The sequence below is a fragment of the Ictalurus furcatus genome, chromosome 3, assembly GCF_023375685.1.
Source record: "Ictalurus furcatus strain D&B chromosome 3, Billie_1.0, whole genome shotgun sequence".
NCBI lineage: Eukaryota > Metazoa > Chordata > Actinopteri > Siluriformes > Ictaluridae > Ictalurus > Ictalurus furcatus.
The window spans coordinates 31627866-31655208 of record NC_071257.1 but is presented as its reverse complement, the minus strand read 5'-3'; the positions used below and the strand labels follow the sequence as shown (position 1 = coordinate 31655208).

Sequence of the window (27343 nt, the reverse complement as noted above, 5' to 3'; positions counted from 1 at the left end):
CATTATGGAGGGCACTGGACCCTGTACTGGACAGATGGTCCGCCCAGTCACGGGCTGGGCAATAAAACCAGGACACCATGAACCCAAGCCACTGTCTCTTGTTTGGCTTGGGTACATTTGGCTGTGGAACAAGAACTGCCTCAGGTAGTCACACAATCCACAATTCTCCTCCGGGAGGTCCATGGTAGTCCACTGGACTGACATGAAAGGTGGCCAGACATCCCCATGTACACTGCCGTGATGCTCTCTTCGCTTTCCTGCTGCATCCATGTTACGGCCTAGTATTCTGTCACATTCCAGTACGTGATGGAGTTGAAGATGGATGCAAGTGCAGTAAAAGACATTTAATAGAGAGAGACAGGCAGACAAATCCAAATCATTAGACAGAAGTGTGGTCAAAACAGGCAATGGGTCAGGCGATCAGCAAGCAGGCATAAATTGGGCGAGGCTAGAAACAGAGTCGGGAAACGAGAAATGAAGTCAATGAACATAAACCAAAATGAGACGAGAACAAAGAACAACTGCTTGGTAAAGAGTTAAACTCAATACTACGCAGAGTCATAGTGTCTCTTATATACTGTGGTGTGATTGTGTGTGAGATTGTAAACAGGTGTGTGTGATTAGAATTCTGGAGAAGTTGAATGTGTGTGTGTGTGTGGGAAGTGTAGTCCATGGCGGCCATGTTTGTAGGCCGCAGTGCAGGATGGGAAATGTTGTCACTGGTTTGCTGTGACATGACACACAGTAAAAACTTAGTGTTAGTTTCCATAAAATTAGGATCTTTTTTTACAGTGTAGCTTCAAGAGACACACTAGTGAAGTACAGTATGCTATAGGCTGTACACTTTAGAGTTTTCATTAGCACGTCCGGCTCCCAAACCAGTCGACACTGGTTCGAGCCCTGCTAGGAGCAGGCGGACCAGCTACAAGAGAATGTTTAAAAAAAGTTGTAGCATTCTGAAAATAAAGCATCATTTTAACAATAACACACATAGAAAAAGTAGAAAAAGGGCATGATTATCACAATGACATAAAGAAGAGCCAGCAGCTTAATCAATGCAAGAAATGGATGTCGAGGATTTAGTTGAATCTGAATTTTGAAGGGGATGAATCTTGCTACTTTTTCATCAGTTACTTAATGGAGCATGGATCTCCCCTGCCCCCACTGTTATCACCTCTCAGGAATAAATGACTCCCCACCCCACCCCCTCCTGTGTGATATCAAAGTGAAGAATAAAACCACAGCAGACTGGGTGATTTTAAAGCATCAAAGCAATAGAATTAAAGAATTAGTAGTGCTTACAAATATACATTCATGCATTATATTACATTACATGTTTAAATTGCAACGCATTCTTGTCTGTACTTAATACAATATAACGAAACATCACTGTTTCGTGGATGACATGTACTGAATAGTAAAAAACTATAGTTTTTATATTTCTTTTTATATAGTTTTTTATATGCCCATAGTTTATATTTTTGTATAGTTTTTAATTTGACTATGTCATTTGCATTTGCAGTGGGATTGTAGTTCATTCCAACATTGGGGACCTTAAGTACGTTTAGCCCCCCTGTTTTTCTGGTTGTTGAAAAAAGTCGTAGCATTATGAGATGAAAGCCATACTATTTCGAGAATAAAGTAGTAGCATTATGAGAATAAAGTATCATTTTGAGAATAATATATTTGTGGTAGAAAAATGGTATGATTATCACAATAATAGAAAGCGATAGAAAGAAGAATGCAAAGTGAATCTTTTTTTTTATTTCAGGAAAACACGTAATTTTTAGAATTATACTTCACACATTTCTGTTTGAAATGTTGAAAATATTTTTGAATAATGTACCAAAAATGGGCCAAGTGAATAATGTAATAATAATTGAGATGAAGATATACTTTGTACTTAAAAATTTATTTAAAGAGATTACAATTGTACTGCTATAATAGCTAAAGAAATAACCTGCTTTAAAAGGACATTAGGTGCTAAGTATTAACAGAACACAAGGTTTAATATTTAGAGCTCAGTGAATAAATGAACAGGGTGCGGGTATGCAGGTATTTCTCTGCTGGTGCATTTACCTGTTTTTCCTGTTCCATCACTATGGATGTACTAACATCCCCAGTGGTTATTTAACACCCAGAGTGGTGAATTTACATCCTACAGTTTTTATATAAGGCCATTGGACTCAAATGAACACTTTGGGTATTAATCAACACTAGGGATTTTACTGTGGTATGCATTTGTAAATTATCCATTTGGAAAGATTTAAGGTGTTTTCTTTCTTCTCACTTTTTTTTTTGGGGGGGGGGGCACTTTATATTATTTGTGGTTGAGATATATGCAAAAGAGAAATGTTTCATTAGTTCTGGGAAATCTTTGAATTGTATCACATATTTATGCATTAAATTAAATTATGCTCAAATAATGTATTCTTAAAAGGGCCAAGATGTTATCATAATGCCATGTCTGTTATGTTTGGTTATGGGAGTGACTTTCATGTACATTTTGAGACTCATAAGGACAAGCACTAAAGAACTTTCACTTTGACACTACAGTACTACAGTGTAGTTCCATTAAAGTCATCTAGAGACTAAAGCTTTAAGGTATGACCTGTATGACAATAATTTACAATTATAATGCTTAGAATTCTGCTTAATATATTTAATTAAGAAATGTAGATAGAAATAATAAGAAAGCATGTAAAAGAATGATATATAAAGTTTGTATTGAAGGTTATTTATGACAAGGTTTTTTTTTCTCTTCACAGCATTGATGATGATACTCACAAATCTGCTGATCAAGAAATTGATCTATATATATCTTATAATGATCCTCATGGCAAGTCAGACTCTGACCTTTATGCCTTTGTTTTCTAAATCCAAGACGCATCAGGACATAACGAGTGATGCAATTTTACAGACAACAGCCGATATCTGTAAGTCACGAGCACTCCGGGAAGGACGAAGTTTTGTCCTGGTAAATAAAACTTTTTATCTATCTATTATTATCTATCTATCCATTTTATCTATCTATTGAAATATAAAGTTATTTATAATAAAACATATTTTTTATATTCAACTGTTTTGTGCCTTGGGCCAGTCCAACTCATAATAACAAATAACAAAACATAACAAAAAATTTTTTTTTTTTTTTTTTTTTTTTTTGTTTTTTTGAGTGTATGTATTGGCATTGCAAAACCACTTTTTTTTATTATTATTATTATTTTTCCTTGGTTTACCCAGTTGTGTGTCATGGCACTCAACAAATGTTGGTTATCCAGCTTTTAAACTCTGCAGATCTGAAGAACCCTGTGATAGCTCATTCTTCTCTGTTGCCAATATCAAATATAGTAACATTTTAGTCCTCATTGACAAGCATAAGCTATTGTATGTCAATTATAAACATAAGTACTGTCAAACACTGTTCATATTTTATTATTTGTTATGCTTATATTATATCTGTTCATTTCTCAAAGGAATAAAGTAGGCTTTTCCCCAGATTTACAATAGCTCTAGCTCTGTAACCAGGGAAATCTCAAACTCAGAATTTTATAGCAGAATGCTACTATATGGGACTTGTTTCTATAAAAATTTCATGTTTCTCTTTGGTCCCCCACCACATATATTCCACCCAAAAATGAGAGGAATATATATATATATATATATATATATATATATATATATATATATATATATATATATATATATATAATATATATATATTTTTTTTTTTAAAAAGAGAGAGAAGTCGCAAACCTGAGATGTTCTGTATGCACACTATACTTACCTAAGAACCCCCTAAAAATATTAAGACTGAGACTTAAACCCTTCCCATTATAAACTGACCCTAAATGTGGAACTGTGAGCAATCTTGAGCATTACAATTGGACTTAAGTTCTAAGTCTAAGAAACAAGAATGTGCAAAATGTTTATATATGTCCATGTACCTTGTAATGTGCTCTAGTGATCAGTTTTGAGGAGCTAGGACCATCCTGAGATGTGACATTAAGGATTTCGTAAACAGTTGTATAGCCAAAATTTGTTGTGTCATGACACTAAGAACGCGTAAAATAAATAAAGTAAAAATAAATAAATAAAATGGTTTTGCAATGCCAATACATTGAGGTAATCACAAAAAAATATAGGAAAATTAAAAATGGTCAAGCAACCTGCATCGGTCCACTTGTGATGGAATGACCCCCTTTCTAATTGCAGCCAGGTGCACTGACAGTAAAGTCTGTGGCTGGAAGCTGTTACTCACCTGATTCAGCCAAAGGTTTTCAAAGCAGCCTTGATGAGATAGTTATATTCAATGCCTGGGTCGATTTTCGGTATGTTTTTACTGGAAGTTACCATTTTGACAATGAGGAGTTTTTAGCTGGACGGAATCTTATTACTGAAGGAGTTTCTGCTGTCAAATACAGTATCAAGCAACAGAGCTATCAAGCTGCCAGACAGGCGCTTGGTAAAATCCTGCACACTTTGCAGGTATGATACCATTTTACTGAAGAATAATAGCAGTGCTAATTTAAATGAAGATATATTGAGTATTTTTGAATAAATGTAAAAATGTTACACTGCATTGCTGTAATATTTACAGAGATGTTCTTGTTTTAAGCAGAATGCAAGACTTAACATTTAATTTAGTTTGCAACACTCGTGTTGTAATTCTGGCCCTGGTTCGTGTCTTTCTCTAAGGATTTTTACAGTCATAGTAACTGGATTGAACTGGGAAAAAGAGAGCCCTATTCCAACCTGATTAAACCAGACACCCCAATCAGCAACATTGCAGGTAAATGATCTAGATGTGGGTATGTACATGTTTCTCTGCCAACATGTATAACTGTTTTTCCTGTTCCATGACTACTGATGTACTTTCAGTTTTGGTTTGAGTGGTCTACAGTAAATTATTCATTTGAAAAGGCATTGAGATTTGTTCGTGTAAGAAGATACACTCTGTAGAAAGATTTGGCATCTCATCAGGTGTGACTTTCTAGCTTTCCTGCCAGTGTTCCCAGGATTAGCTCCAGTTCCACTGCAACTCTAAGGTTACTGAAGATGAATGAATGAAAGAGGAATTCTAGGGATATTAGAAAATGGCATTGTCTCTTATAAAGCTATGTCTGCCCTTGTTCTTCTCCTGTTTAAACTTCCATCTGTTGTTACCTTGATATCTGCGTCTACCCTGCCTTTCAAGCAGAAACTGAAAAATGCATGATTCCAATTATTTAATTCTGTTTTTCATCATAGCAGCTGTTCACCAGTAAAACTGTGATTAAACAAATTAAGGGAGGCATTTATTTGATATTTGGGCAGTTAATGGAATCATAATGTCCTTTTTATGTGCATCATTTTTGTGCAAGTACTTCACAAAACAATGTTATTTGACACATATATAATAAGCTGCACTATATATGTTATGTTATCCATCCGTGGATAAGTATTTGGAATTGTGACAACATATGCCTACCGGCTGCCTTTTTTGTACCAGCTGCCAAAAAAAAATCAGGCCAAGTTGGTAAAACTGGTAGGCCATCTTTCCTGAAATCAAGAGTTTCTGAATTATCACTACTAATGCTATATCTTGTTGTCAGGGATTTTGTAGAGGTGGTGCATGCAAATGCAATCTTTATTTGAGAAAGCGCAAAACAAACAAGTAAAACAGGTGAAAACCAGAACCATAAACTTAAACAATAGTGTGGCAGCGGGGGCGTGGCTGAGTGTTACTAAAGGATACTGGGCAATAACTCACAAACATAAGAACAAGGCTGATGCACACATGACAACAAAAGAACACAATGACAACAAAAGCTTAACAATAAGGTGCTGAAACATATATTTGACACATATTTATATATTGACACATCCGGTTCCGGTTGAGAGGGTACGCTGGCACGTTTTGCTGCCGCTCCTGTCACCGTTTTGTTTGTTTTCTTTTGTTTATTTAAGTCATATTGTTTTCAGTGCCCCTATGGTTGCGATGTGGTGGTGCCGCCATTTTATATACTTTGGACTGTTGGTTTTACTTCTGTGTTCCACCTGGAATAACCTGCAGCGTGCAATCAGGGAATCAATGCGTCAGTCCGGCTGCGTTTGTGGATTGTACAACTTTGTGCTCACAGTGCGCTTCGGAGTATTAAGGCCTTGGCCCAGCTGTGAGTGTGCACTTAATGACCATGGCCTTAAGGTACACTACACGCCAGCCTCTGACTTTAAAACAGAGTTCTTATTGTCTAGCCAAAGACTCTTACAAACTCTGTCGAGATGCTGGATTTCTACATCCTAAACCATATGTCTATTGGGGTTTTAGGCACAGTTTTGCTGTCTCATCCTCTCCTAGCAACTTTGTCCCTACCTGTCGACGTAAGACCAACAAACTGTTTCATACTGGTGTTACAGCCCAGTCTAGGTTAGGCCGCACAGAGTAACCAGCTCGGAGATTCAATGGAATTGACCTTTAACTAAGGGAAGCCAGGAATAACAACACAACCAGGTTTGTGTTAAAAAGTTGCGGTATATTGTAACACACAGTTATAGATATACAGCCCACCAGACATACCTTCAGGGTGGGCCAAGGCCAAAATAATAAACAAAGGATTATTTTGTTAGGTAGCTAGCTTACCTAAAAGGAAGATAACAAAGAAAATACAAGGATACTTCCCTAACTACCTAAGCCAAAAGCAGAGACAAAAAGGACCCTCTCCGAAAGAAATGTCACACCCCTACTGCTGGTGAACCAAGTGAACATAAATACAATGGTGAAGAATATACATAACCAGATACAGGGACAACCAAACTCAAGTCAAAAACCAGGCAAGAGTCAAAACCAGAACAGCAGTCAGAATACAGAATTTTGATAGCCACAAGGGCAAGCAACACAAACCAAACAATCTCCTAACAACAGATCACACCATTCTCACTCCTCTTCCTCTTTAAATATGGCCACCATTTAGTGATGCCATCCGGGGAGGTGGGAGCAAGGCAGGCTAGGGCAGGCTGGAAACTCTGGGACTCTTCGGACCTGCATACAAAAATATGGCACAGCACACACACACAAAAAAACTTCCCATCCCAAAGATAGCGGGTTGTAACACTAGTGTTGAACACAGTAATTTAATATCGGTTCCCTGGGAGACTAAACCACTGTTGTCTCCGCTTCAGAGCCTGGCTTATGCCGCATTATTCAATGTGCGGTCCGTGAATAACAAGGCACTGCTTTTATTGGATTTCCTTACAGATAAAAAGCTGGGATTGTTGTTTTTAACTGAAACCTGGCATAAAGAAAATGATGGGCTCCTGTTTAACCAGTTCACTCCAGCAGGCTTTGAAGTATTAGATCTCCCGAGGTTATCTGGCAGAGGCAAAGGCTTTACTGTGGTTTACAACCTGAAGTTCAATATAATCTCTGTGTCCATTCCCCATTTTCTATCATTTGAATGCCTGGTCTTGAGTATTTATCTACTATCATTGCAACAGTCTATAAGCCACCTAAGGCTAAGACACACGCAGCTTTTATGTGAGTTTGCTGACTTCCTGTCAACGTTGACTATTAAGTTTGACAGAATTCTAATTGTGGGAGACTTTAACATTCATATGGACCAGAGTGACTCTGTGGCGGCTGTTAGATTTCCATGTATCTCAGGAATCTCAGATTATGCCTGTCAGATGCCTTCCAGCCTGTTTTACCATTAACTTCTATTAACTTTTAGTTCTGTGCTTAGAAAGTGTGGTTTACCGCAGAGTCAGGCACGCCTGGAGAGTGCGAAATGAACACAGACTGACAGATATGAGTGTTCACAGAGACTTCTCGTTTATTTCATGCAAAACAAGAGCATTTATACACATTGTCTTTAATTTATTTATTCATTTTCATATGATTCACTTACATGTGATTCATTTACATGTGATTCATTTACGTATGATTCATTTACATGTGATTAATATTCAAGTGATTCATTTTCATGTGATTCATTTACGTATGATTCATTTACATGTGATTCATTTACTAATTTGCTTCTCATTAAATCGAGTTTTAGACTATGATATTACAAAGGTCTTTCCAAATTATTACCTGCTACACTGTATGAGATAACCCCAGTAAAATTGCCAGAATTCTATAATATAATTTGTTCACCATGTTAGGTTTAAATCCTCTAAAAACAGATTCGCAATTAAATAACATTACTCTGTTCCAATTCACATTCTTCAAAGCATTGGCATGTTCTGCTTACTCTCACAATCCACCAAACACACACACATCCAAAGTCTCCATAAACAAATGAGACAGCGTATCCTACAAAAACCGAACGTTGTCCACAATGTGAAAACAACTCGGAGAGTAAGCTGAACTAACCAACAAAATTACCAAGACAAAAAGTCCCATTAAGAGAAAAAGCCCCTACCGACTTCAAGTCTGATAAACAGTCTGCACACAATAACAAATATAATGTCCTTACCTTTTAAAGACTTGTAACAAATAATATAACAGTGTAGCACGTAAAGCCGAGGAAATAACATTAATGAAATTAAATAAATAGAAACTCTAACCTGGTCAGAGCATCAAAACAGAGAAGCACATTAATACAGAAGTAAATTTTAAGAGGAGTAAGTCCACAAAATCTAGGCTAATTAATGCAACGACAATATCTTCAATAAGAATCCGAATTCTATAGAGCTGGAAGGCCGAGTGCAAAAAATAAAAATAAAAGAAGAGTGAAAAAGACTCCGCTGTTTAGGTGATGCAGTTCACCCCGATATCAAGAGTTTAACATAGTCTTCTGCTTCCTCCGCTGAAATAAAGTCCTTCTGAACACCGTTATATGTAATGCGAAGCCGAGCTGGGTGAAGTATTCCATAGCGAGCGCCCTCAATATCACGAAGTTGACGCCGAACCTTGTTAAATGCAGCCCGGGCCCGGGCTGTCTTGGCTATGTAGTCAGGGAAAACGGAAATGGTCAAATCCCACGCTTTAATCCGCTGGAGCTCTCTTGCACGGTGTAAAATGTCAACACAGTCACTGTGATAGTGGAATCTGCACACAATAGCTCGTGGTCGTTCACCAGGCTTGGGCTTTGGCTGAAGGGTCCAGTGGGACCAGTCCAAGACAGGCTCCTTCTCCAGACCAAACGCCTCTTTTAACAAGGCCGACTATCCTAACGTTATTGCGCCGTGACCTTGACTCCAAATCCTCACATCTATTCTCTAATTGAGTCACGGTCGCAGTGAGAGACTCGATAGTAGTCTTCATATGAGCTATGTCATCGGTGCAACCGGAGAGCGCGTGCTCCATTTCCCCAACAGTACCTTTCAGTGTTGACATGGTAGCCTCAGTAGCAACTTTATCACTAGCCAGCTGTTTTCACGGCCTGCAAGTCAAGCTGGATAGTAAACAGCGCTTCCCCGAGAGTCTTCTGGAGCTCCTGGAGCTCCTTTTTAAAAATATCGGTGATGTCCTTCCTCAGTAAAGCCAGCAACTCAAGCCTGAGTGCGGCGAAGTCAGGGTCACCGCTTGGCAACGCGGATTCAGGGGGAGAAGGGGGCTCGCTCGAGGCGCGCACACTAGGCCTCAGTCGTGTCTGAATGCTACCACGGGTTTTCATGTTCTTTCCAGACATTTTAACGTACCACAAAGTTAAAAGTGCAAACAAGGAAACGGAGTAGAATAAGTCAAAATCTATTGTATGACCGAAAAGCGCAAATTAATTACAATTTTAATCGAAATCAGCAGGAGCCTCCAACTTCGCGTCCTACTCCATCGAATTCCGAATCAAGAGTATTTATATACATTGATAAGTGGACGGTTTCTACTGGTCCAAGTGTCAGACAGATTTAAACAAAACACAGAGCACATGGTCATAATACAAAACAAGTCCTGTGTCATGTTGACACGAAAATACATGTGTATTTCCAGGATTATAATCAAGGATAGCAGTTGATCAGGTTATTCAAAGAGGTAATTAAATGAATACAAGGTAATTAAATGAATACATTCATGATAGGTATTTGATAGCAGTTCATAATATAAGAGGGTACATGATATAAGAGAATTTCTTTTCAGCGGCTAAGGAATTTCTGTCGCTAATTGATTGTTTTAGCTTCACACAGTTTGTAAATGACCCGACTCATAACAAGGGCCATACCCTGGATCTTGTGATTGCAAATGGCCCATTTGTATCGCAGTTTTCATCTATTGACATTGGACTGTCTGATCATTCAGCTGTCTTTTTTAACCTGGAACTGTATCATCCAAGTGAGCCTACCATCCTAACAGTAACCTTCCAGAAGTGGAAGTCTATTGATCAGACAGTTTTCTCCGAGTCTGTTGTTTCCACCTTAAGCGATCTGCATCCCTCATCGCTGGAGGAGAAAGTTCTGCAGTTAAATTCTGCTCTTGCTACTAATCTAGACTCTTTTGCTCCTCTAAGGTCACGTAAGGTTACATTCGCCCGCTCTGCTCCCTGGTGTAATGACAATCTGCACTCTTGAAAGGCTGCTTGTCAGAAAATGGAGTGTAAATAGCACCTTACTGGCTTGAATGTCTTCTATCAAGCATGGAAGGAAATTTTAAGATTGATAATATTTGCAAACAAATTTCTGTTACATCTAACTCGTGCCACATCACACCTTTGTCCATTTGGAAATCAATCACTTGCTTGCTTTCTCCAATTCCCACAAGCCTATTTAAACCGTGCTTCGATGTTTGATGCCCTACTATCCTCAGTGTTATAAATGAATCATTGGAGACTGGGGTTGTTCCAGCAGTACTAAAGACTGCTGCTGTTACACCTAGGGCTGCACGATTGTGGCTAAAATGATAATCACGATTATTTTGATCAATATTGAGATCACGATTATTTATCACGATTGTTAATTGATTTTAGATGGGTCGTTAAAGTGCATCATCTCATAGAAGCAAAATATAAATAAAATTGTACCCAAAATATAGGATAATCAAAATGCCATCAACCAAATGAAAATATACAATCAAATATAACAATATGCAACCAAATGAAAACAATTCTGGCCTATGCAGAAAAGGCAATAACAGTGTTTACAGGAAGAGAGACGCAGCCAAATCACCCAATAGAGCGGTGCAGGGATGACATCATTTTGTACCGGAACCCGGAAGTTAGCATCACACCGGTTCCCTCAACAAAAACCCAATAGGATTTTCCCATAGGCTTTTTTTCATTATTGCACAAAATAAGCTCTGTGATCAACAAAAGTTTACATTACTAACATGCTTTGTCCATCAAGATCATTTTCACAAATGAACACAACTTTTATGAAGTTTGAAGCTTAAATACAATCAGCAGAAATAAAAAGCTAACCGTACACTATAAACAAACTATACCACAGTCGCTCGACTTCAGTGTCACCATCACCAAGCTTCCCACAAACTTTTCCAAACTTGATTTAAAACATTTTCCACAATATGGATTTACTCTGTGGATGAATCATCATCATCCACGTTTTTTTGGGGGGAATTGTGCACAGCATACGTGAACCAGTTTCAGGGCTCTACGGTAACAATTTCTTTTTGCTCCTAATTACAAAAATTTAGGAGCACAGCCAAAAATTTTGGAGCATGGTTGACGTTTAGGTTTTTTGTTTAGAGATGGTAAAATTAATGTGCCACAATATAACACACAAGTAGGCATGAGAAAGCTTGAGCTTGTCAATTATGACAGAATTTAGGAAAATAGTGTGAGCCATGACACATTAATTTACCTTCTGATAAACTAAATGTAATATTTTCAGTTAATTTTACAGGCTGTATGCAAAACACAACTGTTAACCTGTTCCACCTTGTAAACAAATGCAATAAACTGCAATGTTCAGTCTTTGAAGTCTGCTCCTCTTAAATATATTTAAAGCTACACTATTAGACATTTTCCACTGTCATGGTTCTGGGCTGGAGTCAGTTCTCAAACTGCTCGGTGTATATTGTGTATATATCTGAATAATCTCATATAGGATGTGATTGGGTGAGTTCATTTACCCGTCAGATGCAAATCACTTTAGTTTAATGGTGTTCATTAGGGATGCGCCGATCCAGATGTTTACAGCCGATACCGATCCAGATACCAATCTTTTTTGTTGTTGTTTAAGCTTTAATCAAGAGGTCTGTCATAAACAGTTAAATGTAAGCTCTCTGTTCATGGTAACTGTTAACTGATCTAAAATAATAGCAATGAGAAATACTGTTGGTTAATCGATAAATAAACAAGCATGAAATATTTATTTTTAAATATCTTAAACAATAAAGAGTCCTAATTAAAAGTAGACTAACACAAAAATGATCCATATTAGGAAGAAGGCTAATAGCCTTCTAAGGAAAAGCCTACCAAGCTTAATGTCAAATTGGTATTAAATGCAACCCATAGTAATTAAACATTATTTCATTTCTCATTTTATTTACATTTTATGAAGTTATTATAATATCTATTTTTTAAATTAAATGATTAATTTATAACTAAGCAATTTTCTGTCTTTATATTTTATTAGTTTTATTTTTGTTTGTTTATCAGTTGTTCCTTTTAGACCGGTTCCCCCAGTACAGTGTTGCCATGTCTGCTGATGATATTGTCTTTTTTTTTGGGGGGGGGGGGGGGGGGGGATTAAATCAGATCATGGAAACTGGAGTTGACTTTTCTAGTGATTTCTGGCAACCCTGAGTTTAAATGAAGTGAATGCGCTGTCTATTAGAGTTGGTGAAGAATTAAGGAGAGCAGCAGCATACTGTATGTGTACAGACTGAACAGTTACTACTCTTAATTATGATTGGTGAGGAATTATTTAATAAAGAAGTTTGAATTAAAACCCACCTTGTAGCCTTAGCATTATTATTAATTTACTCCGCCCGATGCCGCAATGTCTACACGAGCAGGTCACAGTCGCAGGTTCAGGTAATTTAGCGGGATCAATAAAAGGTTTGTGAGATTGGAGAGTTGAGTGAAGCAGACATCTGAAGCTTGTGTAAAATCATGCCTATTTATAGGCCTGCCATGATTAGGTGATGTGGCAATTAAGCGCGTCGCGTGATATAAATATGGCACCTATGAACTGCGCCATTAGCCTCTATTATCTGAAGCGAAGATGCAATTCACAGGCCTGCCCTGGCATGACAAAGCTACACAACATCTCGTTCTGGCCAGAGCGGTTGACATAAGTAAAGAGAGCCCTTACTGGAGCACCCTTACAGGTGCTTTCTCTCTTGTTCCAGTTTGGGGAATGGAGGAGGGCAGAAAGCCTGCAACACCACAGGGTGGGCAGCCGATGTAGGCACCTTAGGAATATAATCCGGCATAGGGTACAGGAATGCCTTGGCCAATCCAGTGGCAAAGTCAAGGCAGGAAGGGGCAACAGAGAGAGCTTGTAGATCTCCTTCTCGCTTGAGAGATGTCAGGGCCAGCAGAAGAGCTACCTTCAGAGTCAGAAGCTTCTCAGAGGCTGACTCTAAGGGCTCAAATGGGGCCCCTGACAGACCTTTCAGGACCACAGAAAGGTCCCAGGAAGGTATGTGCAGAATGCAGATCGGCCTCAGCCACCTGACACCATGCATGAACCTCGAAGTTAAAGGATGTTGCCCCACAGAGGCTCCATCAACAGGGGAATGGCTGGCCAAAATGGCGGCCACATAAACCCTGATTGTAGAAGGAGCCAACCCCACTGAGAAATGTTCTTGTAAGAACTCCAGGACTTTAGCTATTGCCCAGTTCACTGGGTCTAGCTGGTGTTCCTCACACCACCAGACACAAAGCTGCCAATTGAGTGCATACAATTTCCTTGTGGGTGGTGCTCTAGCGTTTAACATGGTCTCTACAACCTCAGTTGTGAGACCAGAATCTATGAGCTGGTGCCCCTCAGGGGTCAGACCTACAGTTTCCATAGTTCTGGCCGAGGGTGATAATTAGCCCTCCGGCTTGAGACAGTAGATCCACTCTAAGGGCTCAAATGGGGCACCTGGCAGACCTTCCAGGAGCACAGAAAGGTCCCAGGAAAGTATGGCCGGCTTGCAGATGGGCCTGAGAAATGTTCTTGTAAGAACTCCAGGACTGTAGCTATTGCGTAGCTCACTGGGTCTACAGTGGATCCCTGCTGATGGGAATCTCCCAAGGAGTGCCATCTAGCAGGCTAGAACTTGTGGGAGCAGAGCGACGGGGGGAAGCGTACAGATGTGACCTCGGCCACATGCGCACCATGGCGTCCAGCCCTAATTGTGCAGGAGGAGTGAGGGTGAACCACAGCAGGCCGTGTGTTGTCTCCTCAGAGGCGAACACATGCAGTCCCACTTGGCCAAACCTCGCCATAAGGACTCCACCACATGTGGATGGAGCCACCAATTCCCCTGCCTCAACAGGATGTCTGCCCCCATATTGCCAGAATGTACATTGCACTCACTGACAAACTTTCCTTCTGCCCAGAGAAGAATTAGTTGCGCCTGCCTGAACAGGGGGCATGGACATAATCTTCCCTGGTAGTCAATATATGAGACCACCGCTGTGTTGTCCGAAAACGATGGTGACCTCTCAATTGAGGAAGAAGGAATTTCAGTGCTAGAAATATGGCCTACACTTCTAGGCAATTTATATGCCGCTCCAGATGAGGTCCGCACCAGAGACCATGAGCTGGACAGCTGTCTAAGACCGCGCTCCAGCCCGTGAGGGAGGTGTCTGTCATTACCGCCTTGTGCTAAGGAGACACCCCTCGAGTGTGACCCAAGGCTAGAAACCGGGGACACTCAAATTCTCAGAGCACGTAGGCATTGCCGCGTGACACTGATTATTCCCCCAACTTCTCAGCCGCCACTGAACGGTCTCCTGTGCATTAGGCCCATAAGCGCCAATAGTCTCCCAAGATCCAGCTTTATCTTGCTCAGTGTTGATATGATTGACCCTACGCATGTTGGGGATAGAAACACCCTCATCGTAGTAGAATCCTTATAACCCCTAGAAAAGTTGCCCAGTGCACTGGGGAAAGCATACTTTTCTGAGGTTCAACCTGAGCCCCAAGCTCTTCATGTGGGTGAGAACAACATCTTGATGTTGAACCGCCAGTTCCCTGGATCGTGCTAGAATTAACCAGTCATCCAGGTAGTTTAGTACATGGATGCCCTGGAGTCACAATGGAGCCAGAATGACATCCATGCACTTTGTGAAGGTGCGAGGGGATAAAGTTAGCGATATTTCTATGTGGAAACATGCACCTTTTAGATCTATCATCACAAAGCGGTCCTCAAACTGAATCTGTGGAACGATAAGTTTGGGCGTCAGCATCTTGAACCTGTGTGTCCGAAGAGTACAGTTCAGATGACGCAGATCTAAAATTGACCGCATACTCCTATTTTTTGCGGACCAGGAAATAACAGCTGTAAAAATCTCCCTCCCTCAGGAAACGGGGTACATGTTCTATGGCCACTTTGTCCAAGAGGGATCTTACTTCCTGCGCTAACGTTGGGCTCTGGTCTGTGGTAAGCACACCTCTGAACCGGGGGGTCGAGCTATAAACTGGACCCGGTAACCCTTTTCTACAGTAGACAGAACCCATGGAGACACACTTGGCAGTAGTTTCCACGCTGCCAGATGGTCTTTTAGTGACGTTACCTATTCCACATTCTATTGGAGGGAAAATAGATTTTCGTTGCCTGTGGCAGCTCGCTGACCAGAGAACACTGAAAACTTGGGACCGCCTTGGCTAGGGGAGGTCCTACAGTAGCACTGGGGGCTAACTGCCCTAACAACCTCATGTCCCCTGATACGTCCCTCCACGGCCCCTCAGGACCGCTCTTCTTTGCCTGATTGGCCTTTATGACTATTCTCAGATCAGGCCTAGTTGCAGGCCACGACTGTGGCCGCTCGGTTCCCCTGGCTGTCCGCGGGTATTGGCGGGCTGCCATACTCGCCTTCTGGGTCTCCCTCACACTAGTGCTGGCCCGGGCTCCACTCGTGGATGCCCGGGTGAACTCGAGACAACAGGGAAGAAACTGGTTGAATGCCGCCTTATGTCGAGCTCACTCAGCAGGTCTGCTTGGTAGGCCTGCAACACTGTCATTGTCTGCAGTGACCCACAAGCAAGACTACTACCGCATAGACCTTGCCCACCAATGCCACGGTTGCCCTACACGGTGGCTTGGATGGCAAAGCAGGCCCCCCTAATTACCTGCCGTCTATGGAGAGAGGTAGCTCGCAAGCGTCTACACCACCTTCAGCATAGCCAAGTAGCCATGCCGTTCATGGCCGAATAATCCAACATCGTGGGGTTATAAATACGGCATAGGCATGGTTTTCCCCCAGAAGCCTGATATTTTGTCATGCACTTCTGTAAGAAAGGGGAGTTTCTGCAGTGTGAGGGACTTACTTTCACTGGGGAGAAAAAGGCTCATCCAGAGCTCATCCTTTAGTAATCACTTCAAGCAGCTCTTTATATGCTGCTCTCAGTATTTAATTACACCCTTCTGGCTCCTCGGAGTCAGAGAGGAATTATTACTATTATTTTTGTGCGTGTGTGTGTGTTTTTTTCTTCTTCCCCTTTTGGTTTTCCATAGCGGAAGGAGGAGTCACGACGCGAGCGCCAAAATCCAGCGGAGAGCTGAAGACAGAGCAAGAGATAGAGCAGCACTCGTCTCCGGCTCCTCTTCCGGATCCATAAGAGATCCCCCGAACCTGAAATGGCTAGCTGCCTCGGCAGTGGCCGGCCCAGATCCGCGAGGCTCTGAAACCTTCTGAGAAGAGCGCGAGTCGCAAGCCGAGCTGCTCAATGTAGGCATTACCATGCGCAGGCTCTCGAGGCTGTCATCGCATGCTACACTCCTAAACACTTCACCCAGAAAGTGTGCACTATTCCCGGTGATGAAACGGGAGCAAGCCGTAACACGCTTACTGAATTCTCTTACTCATATTTTTCTCTCTCGCTCATTCCTTTTTTTTTTCTTCTCTCTTTTTTTTTAAAGGGATAGAAGAGTTCTGTGATTTTGAGAAAAGATAGCGAGGAGATGAAGCGTCTTTTTGTTTGTTTACACAAAAAACTGACATGCAGTCTTTCGCTGAAGATAATAAAGGCTAATGGCATGGTTCAAAGTTGCCATATTTATATCATGCAACGTGCTTAATTGCCATGTCACCTGATCATGGCAGGCCTATAAATAGGCATGATTTTACACAAGCTTCTGATGCCGGTCGCACACGAGAGGCGCTCCCATAGTGTTATGCTAAACGCAACGTCAAAGTTCCCTTTGAAAGGGAACATGAATGAATAATAGTTTTCTGTGCCTGAGTAGCAGTAAAACCGAAGTTATGCTTATAGGTTCCTGTCAGCACATTCTCAAAGCTGGTCCACTGTCTTTATTTGCTGATGGCTCTGTTCTAGAGACTTGAATTAAGATGAAGAACCTTGGAGTAATTTTTGATACCAGCCTTACATTTGATTCTTTTATTCAGAGCACTGTTAAAGCATCCTTTTTTCACCTCAGAAATATAGAGAGACTGCGCCCAATGTTGAACTTCTCTGTAGCTGAAAAACCGATTAACTCATTTGTTGTCACTCGGTTGGATTACTGTAACACCGTTTTAGCCGGAGTTTCTAAATCCACAATCAGTAAACTGCAATATGTACAAAACTCTGCTGCCAGGATCCTGACTGGGACCAGGAAATAGAATCATATTACTCCTGTTCTGGAGCCCTTGCACTGGCTCCTGGTCAGGTTCCATGTTGATTTTAAAATTATGACACTGACATAAAAAGCATTACATATCTGCTTTATTAACTCCTTACATCCCAAATCGCAGACTGCTGTAACATTACACGCAGGGCTTTGGAGTCAGGAAGTAAGCACAGGAGCGCTGTCTTTATTCATAAACAAACAAACAAAAACCAAACACAGGGAACGCGGTCTTTATGGAATTAGATACGAGTAAACATGAGACTAAAGTCGAGGCAGGACACAGGGTATGGAAATGAGACCGCTAGCATGCTACACATACATGCTACACATACATGCTACACATACATGCTACACATACATGCTACACATACATGCTACACATACATGCTACACATACATGCTACACATACATGCTACACCGTTAACACAGATATCTATTACTCAAACATCTACGATAATACTACGCGAAGTGCGCAGCCACACGAGGGGTTTAAATAACCAACATAATTAAACTAAATATAGACACCTGGCTCAAATCAAGCTACACCCTCGCACATCAGCCAATGTCTAAACAGGAATAGAACGAACCAAAACAAGAGTCACGTGTCCACTTAGAAGCCGCGCCACAGTGCCATCTGCCGGCGAGGTGTAACAAGTGCACTCCTCACAGTGTAATTTGTTAACTGTTCCACAAACCCGCTTAAAATCTATGGTTGGCAGGCTTTTTCTGTCTCTGCTCCTTCCCTTTGGAACTCTGTTCCTCTTGAACTTAGGGAAGCTCAGACCTTTGGCATTTTTAAAGCTCAACTCAAGACATACTTTTTTAAACTGGCATTTGACTGCTGATGTCTACTTTTATTATTATTATTATTATTATTATTATTATTATTATTATTATTATTATTGTAGTTGTTATTCTTATTAACTTTTATAATTTTTTATTTTTTCTGTGTACTGCTTATTTTGTGTACAGCGCTTTGAGAAGCTGCTTTTAAAGGCACTTTATAAAATAAAGTTTATTATTTGTGCTAATCAGGGTGAAATGAGACAGGTGACAATGGTAGGGAACATGCAATGTGCTGGGGCTTATAGCTAACATAGTTCACATATTAGGTGACAGATATTTTACCTGTTTTGGCAGATTCAGAAACATGCAGCAAATGTAATGATGGCGTCTGCATAGGAAACATTCTGGGGGAGGTCACCGCACAGCAGAAACTAACATCAGGATACTTTGGCTTGTTCAAACCAAAAGGTAATGCTTTAAATAGTTTAAGCAAATAAATAAATTCAGAAGTAATAGGGCTGAGATGAAGTTATAGAAAATTGTCAAATGATTTTTATTCATATTTTCCATTTGCCCTCTAAAAAATTGTTTAATTTCCACAAAAAATATTTATACCAATTTTATTCACTCTGACAAACAAATCAAATATTTTGTATTTGCTCATTTTCATTTCATCTTAAGGAAAGTGCAGTCATGGAGGATCATTTGATCCATCAAGTCTGGGGCAAGGTGGCATAAATAAGGATACTACAACCTCCAGCCACGGTTATCTACATGAAGTGGCAGCATCAGTGGCCACTGCTGCTACAAGAGAGCTACTGCAGGACATTAGAGCAGCAGTTGGAGATGCTGAGTTTCTTAGGTATCAGAGAAAGTCTTTCAATGTATAAAATAGGATTTAAGCAGTGATATAAATAAAAGCATACACACATACCCACTGCTATGTACTTGCTTATTTAAGTAGATGTTTTCTGGTATCACATTTCCCACCTGTTATTCACAACAATACTTTAATGATTCCTCAAGAATAATGTTAAAGATGTCAGGGTTTGTCACACATTTTAAAGACGTTTAAAGTTGACACAGTAGTCATTTCCACTGCCTCTGCAGGTTTATCTGATAAATTATTACAGTTATGTATGTCACTTTTCTTGTTTGTCATCTTTTAGAATGTTGAGACTCCGCCAGACTTCAGTGCTGTGCTTTGTTATCGACACCACTAGCAGCATGTCTGAAGAAATTGACAAAGTCAGGAGAGTTATTTCATCCATTATTGACAGTAATACAGAAACTGCAACTCAAACTTCACAATACATCCTGGTGCCATTTAATGACCCTGGTAAGATTGATTCCTAGAATGCAGCCTTTTATATATTTCTAATTCTAAATAGCATGCTGGGTGTTTCTGTCATCAGCTGTTGTTTTTCTTGGTCGAACCATTCAGTGTCTGTTGCTCACTGCACCAGTGGTTTCTTTCTTCTTCAGGACATTCCAAATTGTTGCACTGGCTATGCCCAATGTTTCTTCAATACTTCTGATTGATTTTCCCTCTTTTCTTAGCTTCAAAATGTCTTGTTTTTCTCCCTTAGAGAGCTCTCTGATCTCAGTGTTGGCTTATCCTTTTTAACAACAAATGCAGTCTTCACAGTTGAAACTAAAACCAAGAGTAGATGTTCAGAGCTATTTATTGTTTAAACAATCAATCTAGCAGGACACACCTGGGTAACAAGAAGCACCTGTCCGTCACGTTCCAGTATTTTTGCTCACCTACAAATCGGATGGTCTGATACAAAATGTGCTATGTTCTATGTCATTTAACACATCTACTTATAAATAAAATGAAATAGATTCATCTCCTATTTGATCTCAAACCCAAATGACAAACGAATTGGCTGTGTCATTCCAATAGTTTTGAAGGGGACTGTACATAAATAAGACTAAAACCGAGAACAGACAGTTGTACAGACAGTACAATGAAATTCTTCCTTTGCGGTTCAGAGTTGTAAAAGTAACTCACTTTTAACTTCATATCAAGCCACATCACACCACCTGTTAATTTTTTTTTCCTAAAAACAGCATGTCAAGTCATGTTTTATTCATCTTATGCCACAGCAGTTGCTAGTAATTAAAATTTTTATTAATTACAGAATTTCATGTAATACACTATCAATTTATAGTTACAGTTTGTGGAAATAAGTATTCAGAGACTTTTGTTTTTGTTATTTGATATACTTCCAGTGTATAGTACATCAACTTCAAATATAAGCACATAATGTCTTAATTTTGTACTTGTAACAAGTACAGCAAAATGTATGAGGATAAAAAATATGTATTGATAAGCATAAAAATATGATTGAAAAACAAAATGGATGGGGAAAATATATTCAGAAACCACAAATTAACAGCATTAGGACAATGTTGTAAAGCTGTTGTGGGGAATTACAGCTTTTAGACTTACAATTACAGCAATTTCTACGTTATATATTAATGTAATTTTTTGGTTCCTGTCTTTTTCACTGCAAATCAGGAATAAGTATTATCTATGGCCATCATAATAAAGAATAATGTTCAGTACATTATTATCTGAGCATATCCGAAATGATTAAGAGAATGCAGTACCATAGTACAATGTACTGATATAAACAAACAAACAAACAATTTTCTCTGTTTTTACACATTCTTTCAGATTATGGCTCACTTACAAGAACAACTGATTCTAATGTGTTTAAACAGCAACTCAGTGCACTTACAGCTGTTGGTGGAGGAGATTCTTCTGAAATGTGTCTCTCAGCACTCCAGGTATGTTAGAGTAACATAACTTGCTAACATGTTGTGTGGTCTTTAAATGGCATGTTATTGAAATAAGTTTTGTTTAATGTCATTATTCATTCTTTGATTCATTTCTATTATGTTGTTTGCAAAATAAAGCAATCTTCTAATTCTAAAAAGATATTTAAAAAGAGCCTTATTATTTCAAAAATAAGGCAAAAAACTTTTTTAAGTTGGCTGTTCATGTTTAAGGTTGAGTCTGTTTATTTATACCATATTGACTTCTTTTAATATTTTATTCACTTTTATAGATGGACCGGGTGCACTAATCACATTTTAGTCACCTTTTAGTCACTAGTCACAGGGTGCACTAGTCACCGTTGTTTTTTTTAACAATTGGTTCAATCAGTCACGCTTTCATTTTGTCAGTAAGTCAACCAGTCACCTATTCAGACAGATTCTCAGTCAGACAGTCAGTCAGTCTGTCAGCCACTCAGTTAAGGTCCTTTCACACTGGGCATGATTAAGCTACACGAACGTTTGATGCAATGACGCTCTTGAATCAAAACAATAGATCCCTATGGAGCTATTCACACTGGGCGTAATCATTCATGGTGTGACAGTGACTTTTTTTTTCAACCAGTGTGTCAATTATTTTTCCTGTTGGTCAGTTAGTAAGTTAGTCACTCAGACAATCAGTCCGTTCGCCACTCAGTAAGTCAGTTGGTCAGTTAGCCCATCAGTCACGCAGTCTGAAAATCAATCAGTCAAAATTCCCTAAGCCTTTACGAATTACAAGAATACAAGTAATACTCATTGCATACTTTTTGTTTCAGCTTGCCCTCACTGGATCTCCACCACAGACAAAGATTTTTGTTTTCACCGATGCTGATGCAAAAGATAAAGGGTTGAAAAATGCTGTGCAAGCACTGATTGAGAGAACAAAGTCTGTGGTGAGTACATGCAAATTTTCATATACACACGTCAACTATTCATGATACTACTTAGAATTTTTCAGAATTTTAGCAAATCATATAATATGTACTTATCATTTATTCTTCATTTTGCCTTCATCATGACACATTTATTTAAACATGAGATAATGTGCAATATAGAGACCAATATGATTAAATCTTCTTCCATTCCAAATCTGAAGGTGACTTTCATGCTAACTACCTCCGTTAGTTCTCGGAGTCGCAGAAGAAGTGGCGAGCGTGCAGATGACCAACAACAAGCCTCCCCTCAGCTTTTCAATTCACAGGTCTACCAGGAGCTGGCGCAGGTCTCTGGGGGCCATGCTATTGAAGTCACCAAAGACACACTGTCCCAAGCAACTAACATTATCGCGGTTACCTCCAGATCTACACTGGTAATTAAAGGAATACTTTAATAATAACATAATGCTACCTTAAATGGCTCACTATTAGTTGCATTATAACCATGACTTGGACTGGCATCCCATTTAGGGTGTATTCCTGGTGTCAGATCCATTACGACCCTGAACAGTATATAGCACTTATATTGATGTATATGAATGAAAGAATGAATGTTACCATCAAAGACATGCTTTGATAATGTTTTTCTTTCAGTTATTTCAGTTGGCATTCTTTGGCTTAGCTTCCCACAAACCTGCAAAAACAGTCCAGCCACTGTTGTACCTCACTCTGCCTACTTTATTAAATCATGCATAAATTATTTTAATAAATAATGAAAGGGTTGGTGAAGCTGCAGGTTTCTGTTCCATCCAAACAGGAGCCACACTTGAGAATGGATTTAAGGCCTAGATCAGCTGATTTAATAGGTGAAAGATGATGTGGCTCTGGAAATGTAGGAATAAAAACCTGCAAAGTTGTTTTTTTTTAACTAAACTGATTAATATATGCATTGAGTAATGAACAACACTAAAACAAATAATTAATAGGTCAACCTATTTAAATTAAGGGCAGAATATTACAGAAATTTAAAGTAAAATGTGCAATTTCAACAAATAGTAAATATGTAAATGATGTCAGCTTTATGTTAAACTCATTAAATAACAGGAAATTCTGCTCTTAATTTAAATATATTGAGCTACAGTATGAATATTTTTTTCAGTGAACACTCACTTTTCTGCTTCTTCAGGTCACTCTATTCCAGGCTGTAAGAAACTCTACAAAAGCTGAAAGCTTCTCAGTCATTGTGGATTTTTCTTTGCAAAATCTGACAATTTATATCACAGGCAACTCTCCAGATTACACCATCACTAGTCCATCAGGTGTGTAGATTGTAAAATTAACCAATAAACCCTTATTCTGAAATACCACTCAGAACCTCATGCAATGCCAATATTATGCAATACTATGCTAAACCTTTATAATAATGTTGTTATCTAACCCAGGAGTCTCACAGACCAGCACAGAGCTGAATGGGGCTTTGGGGATCATTCAGAAAGTTGGTAACTTTCACACAGTTCGTCCAAATATCGCAGAAAAGGCTGGACTGTGGCTCCTCAATATTAACTCAGTACAGCCCTACACCATCAGAGTTGTTGGTAAAATCACTCTCTTTGTAGATCTTTCCTGCTTAGCTGTGAATAAATAAATCTCAATAATGAAGGAAACTGCGGTTAATGTTTCTGAAAATGTTCAGACATTGTCAGCAAATAATTGACTGTTTTTTTTTTATTATTATTCACTATCCAGGTCAAAGCGAGGTTGACTTCCTCTTTGACTTTGTAGAACCTTCAGAAGGGCTTCATGCAAGCTATGCTCAATTAAAAAGCAGGCCTGCAGCAAGTAAGTGAACTCATCAAAAGTGAAAATCACTGAAAAGCTCATTTAAAACTAATGTTTCTTCTTTCTTGAACTTTTTCTTTAATTCAGACAACAATGTAACCCTGCTGGTGTCAATGGTCGGTGGGGACAGTGTGAAGCCTACAGAGGTGTCTCTGGTGGCAGATTCAAGTTCAAACTCTTTTAATGGGATAATAGAAGAGGTAACTAGTGGGAAGTATTTAGTGACCTTCAACAGCATTCCAGCAGGAGAGTTTACTGTTCGTGTGGCTGGACAGATCAGTTCCTCTAGATCCTCAGATAACTTTCAGAGACAGTCACCAACTCGATTCCAAACATCAAGTGTGACCATTATTGTAAGTTTCAATACAAATAAATTCCCACTCAAACTTTATTATTATTATTATTATGTACAAAGTTTGGTCTGAATATGTCACATTATTGCTCAGATATACCTTCACTTATATTAAATTTCAAATGAAATTGCCAATTTATCTAGACACAATAATCTATAATCACTAAGTAAAAAAATGTTTTTGGAATTTTTTTTGTAAATTAATTAAAATTAAAAACCTGAAATATCTTATTCAGATAAGTATTCAGACACTTGGCTAAGACAATCCAAACTGAATTCAAGTCCTGAACAGCTGGAGTCCACCTCTGGCAAATTCAATGGATTGGAAATGATTTAGAAAGAAACACACCTGTATGTGTAAGGTCCCACAATTCACGTTGCAAGAACCAAGAACCAGCTATGGAATCAAGGATCTGTCTGTAGACGTATAAGATTAAATTGTTTTGAGGCCTAGATCTGTGTGAGAGTATAAAACCATTTCAAAAACGTTGACTTCGCAAGAGCACAGTGGGCTCCATCCATTTGAAATGGAAGATGTTTGGAATCACCAGGACTTTTCTTAGAGCTGGCCATAACAGGGCTAGAAGGGCCTTGATCAGTGAAGTTACCAAGAACCCAATGGCCACTCTAACAATGTTTCAGTAGTCACTGTTTCAAATTTTATAAAAAAGCATTCCAAGTGCTTTATGGGCTGCCAAAGACTCCCATATCAAAGTATAATAATATTCATAAAAAGAAAACATACAATTACAGTAAGGTTCCTATGTGTCTTCTGTGTTTGTCTAAAAAAGAAAATAAATAATAATTATTATAATTATTATTATTATTATTAGTAGTAGTAGTAGTAGTAGTAGTAGTAGTATGTTCATTTTAAAATATGTTCTTTATTGGGGAAAAAATTGATTTCCTTTCTATTTACTGACAGACTCAACCTGTTGGAACAATTGAACCAGGAAAACAATTCACTCTGCCTTTCACACTCACAACCAAGAGCTCTGGAGGAAGATTTAATATCAGAGTCAGCAATGATCGCAATTTTGACACTCGCTTTAACACATCCATAACTCTCAAGAGTGGGGACAGTGCCAATGCCACAGTAACTCTGACTGTTCCTGAAAATACTTCCTCTGGAATTGATGTCACTCTGACAATTGAAGTCGAAGCACCGGATGGAAGTGACTTCAACTATGCTGTGCTGCGCATTGCTATTGTTGCTGCGGTAATTTACTTACAGTACATTACATTAGATATTCCAGGACTCTGCCAAACAAATAGTCAGTTTTTAAATTAAGTAGTTGAATAGAAGGCCATTTAGCTTTCAGAATTGACTATTAACCAAAACTCTTTACCATTGCTGAACTCATCATTATTTCTGATACGTGTGGTCTGGAAAACCCAGTGGATGACACTTTGGCTAAAATCTGGCAAACATCCAAAAATGATAAAATATCAGATTTTGGACAAATGTGTTTGTTTCTGCCTATAGTATATTTTGACACCTCAACTGGAAGAAGCCATATGGGCAGAACCATGATAGTAAAAACAGTATACTTAAAGATGTCTAAAAACATGATAATAAAAACAGTATACTTAAAGATGTCTAAAAACTTAGCTAGGTGTGATTTTTCTTACACCGTGAATGTCATGCTTTGATGATGTTTTTAGTCATTACCGACAACTTGTGTAGAAATGTAAATGTTTTTCTACTTCTTTAAGGTAAAAGATGTTATTCCTCCAGTATGTGAGGCAGTTACTCTAAATTCTAACTGCTCAGACAACTGCAGTCTCTCCTCATGGTACCTCACTGCCAATGTGACTGATGGGTCAGGTATTCAGAGCATGAGAGCCCTCAAGGGAAATGGCATACTCAGCATCACCAGTGAGCTCAATGCCACAGGCGTGAATGTCACTATGGCAGTTTATGACTCCTCTTGCTGTTTCCGAGACTTGGAATTGGTTGCTGTGGATACAGTGGGAAATGTTGCCACCTGCTTCAAATCTGCTGCATCAAGCATCCTCACTTATAGTGCAGAATTTTGCTTGTTTTTACCAGTCTGCCTTTGGCTTAATATAGGAGTCTCAATTTACCGATTCATGCAGCTGTAAGAAAAAAATCTAAATGTATCTGAAATGGAATAATATCAGAATATTTAGGTCTACATAATACCTGCTCAGTAATGTTTTGGGTTTTTTTCAGAGTGAGTAGTGAAAATATGAAATAAACACTAACCAAATCAGTAAATAACTAGAAGGAAATCTTACTTGCCGAATATACTCACTGATTTTAAACTCTGAATGTAGTAGTGTTTTATTGAAGGGTAGTACTGTATTTTATATGAATAATTAAATGTCAATGCACATAGATAACGGTTATGTTAAGTTGGTTAAAGAAATTCCTATCAGTGCTTCCACTTGAAATGCAAAGAGATATACAAATGATGATAAGGTGATGTTACTTAACTGGTGCAAAGTAATTTGAAACATTTATTCCATTATACAGTCATTGTGCTTAAATTTTTCTTTTTTCTTCAAAACTATATATTGATTACTGATATACTGATTAGATAATGACACGTTTTTTTCACATTTTTTGCATTTATTTTGCCACTTTTTTCACCATTGCATAAATTAAATAGTCAAAATGTGCTTTTTACTATTTTGTCTTGCTTATCAATGAAAAAATCAATTACAAAAACAACAATTTAAAAATATTTATTTAACACTGAACATTTTTTTTTTCATTCCAGCAGGCATAAGCTACCAACAAGGCACAATATAACTTTAAATAAATAAATGAGTAAAATAAAAATATTTTGATGTGGTCATCTTTGAGCCCCCCTTGAATAGCCTATGTTAGGCCTATAACTGATTGCTGAAAGAATGGAACACTCTGTAGCCTACAACAAAAAAGTGCATTGACAAGAGTGCAAAAAATGGTTCTATTTGGTTCTACACGGCTGATTATATTGGGGATATATACCGCTCGCGTCCCTGTACAT

General features: G+C 38.9%; 1 protein-coding gene across 3 annotated transcripts in view; it reads left to right on the top strand.

The window, feature by feature from the left end:
- The window catches only part of LOC128606066 (von Willebrand factor A domain-containing protein 7-like), a 79278-nt gene extending 52346 nt beyond the window's left edge, over nt 1-26932 (top strand). For 2 of the 3 annotated variants that reach the window (XM_053622062.1, XM_053622061.1), the window contains exons 14-15: nt 25270-25563; nt 26061-26932. In XM_053622062.1, the coding sequence (XP_053478037.1) occupies nt 25270-25563; nt 26061-26450 (684 nt within the window). In that variant the 3' untranslated portion in view covers nt 26451-26932. Of the gene's footprint in view, nt 1-2326; nt 2605-2768; nt 2978-4215; nt 4489-4698; nt 4793-18803; nt 18918-19130; nt 19312-19618; nt 19789-21135; nt 21249-22054; nt 22172-22374; nt 22588-23339; nt 23473-23595; nt 23749-23899; nt 23993-24079; nt 24346-25269; nt 25564-26060 lie in introns of those variants that run through there. The other variant, XM_053622060.1, reaches the window with a different exon arrangement.
- Nucleotides 26933-27343: the final 411 nt, after the last annotated feature.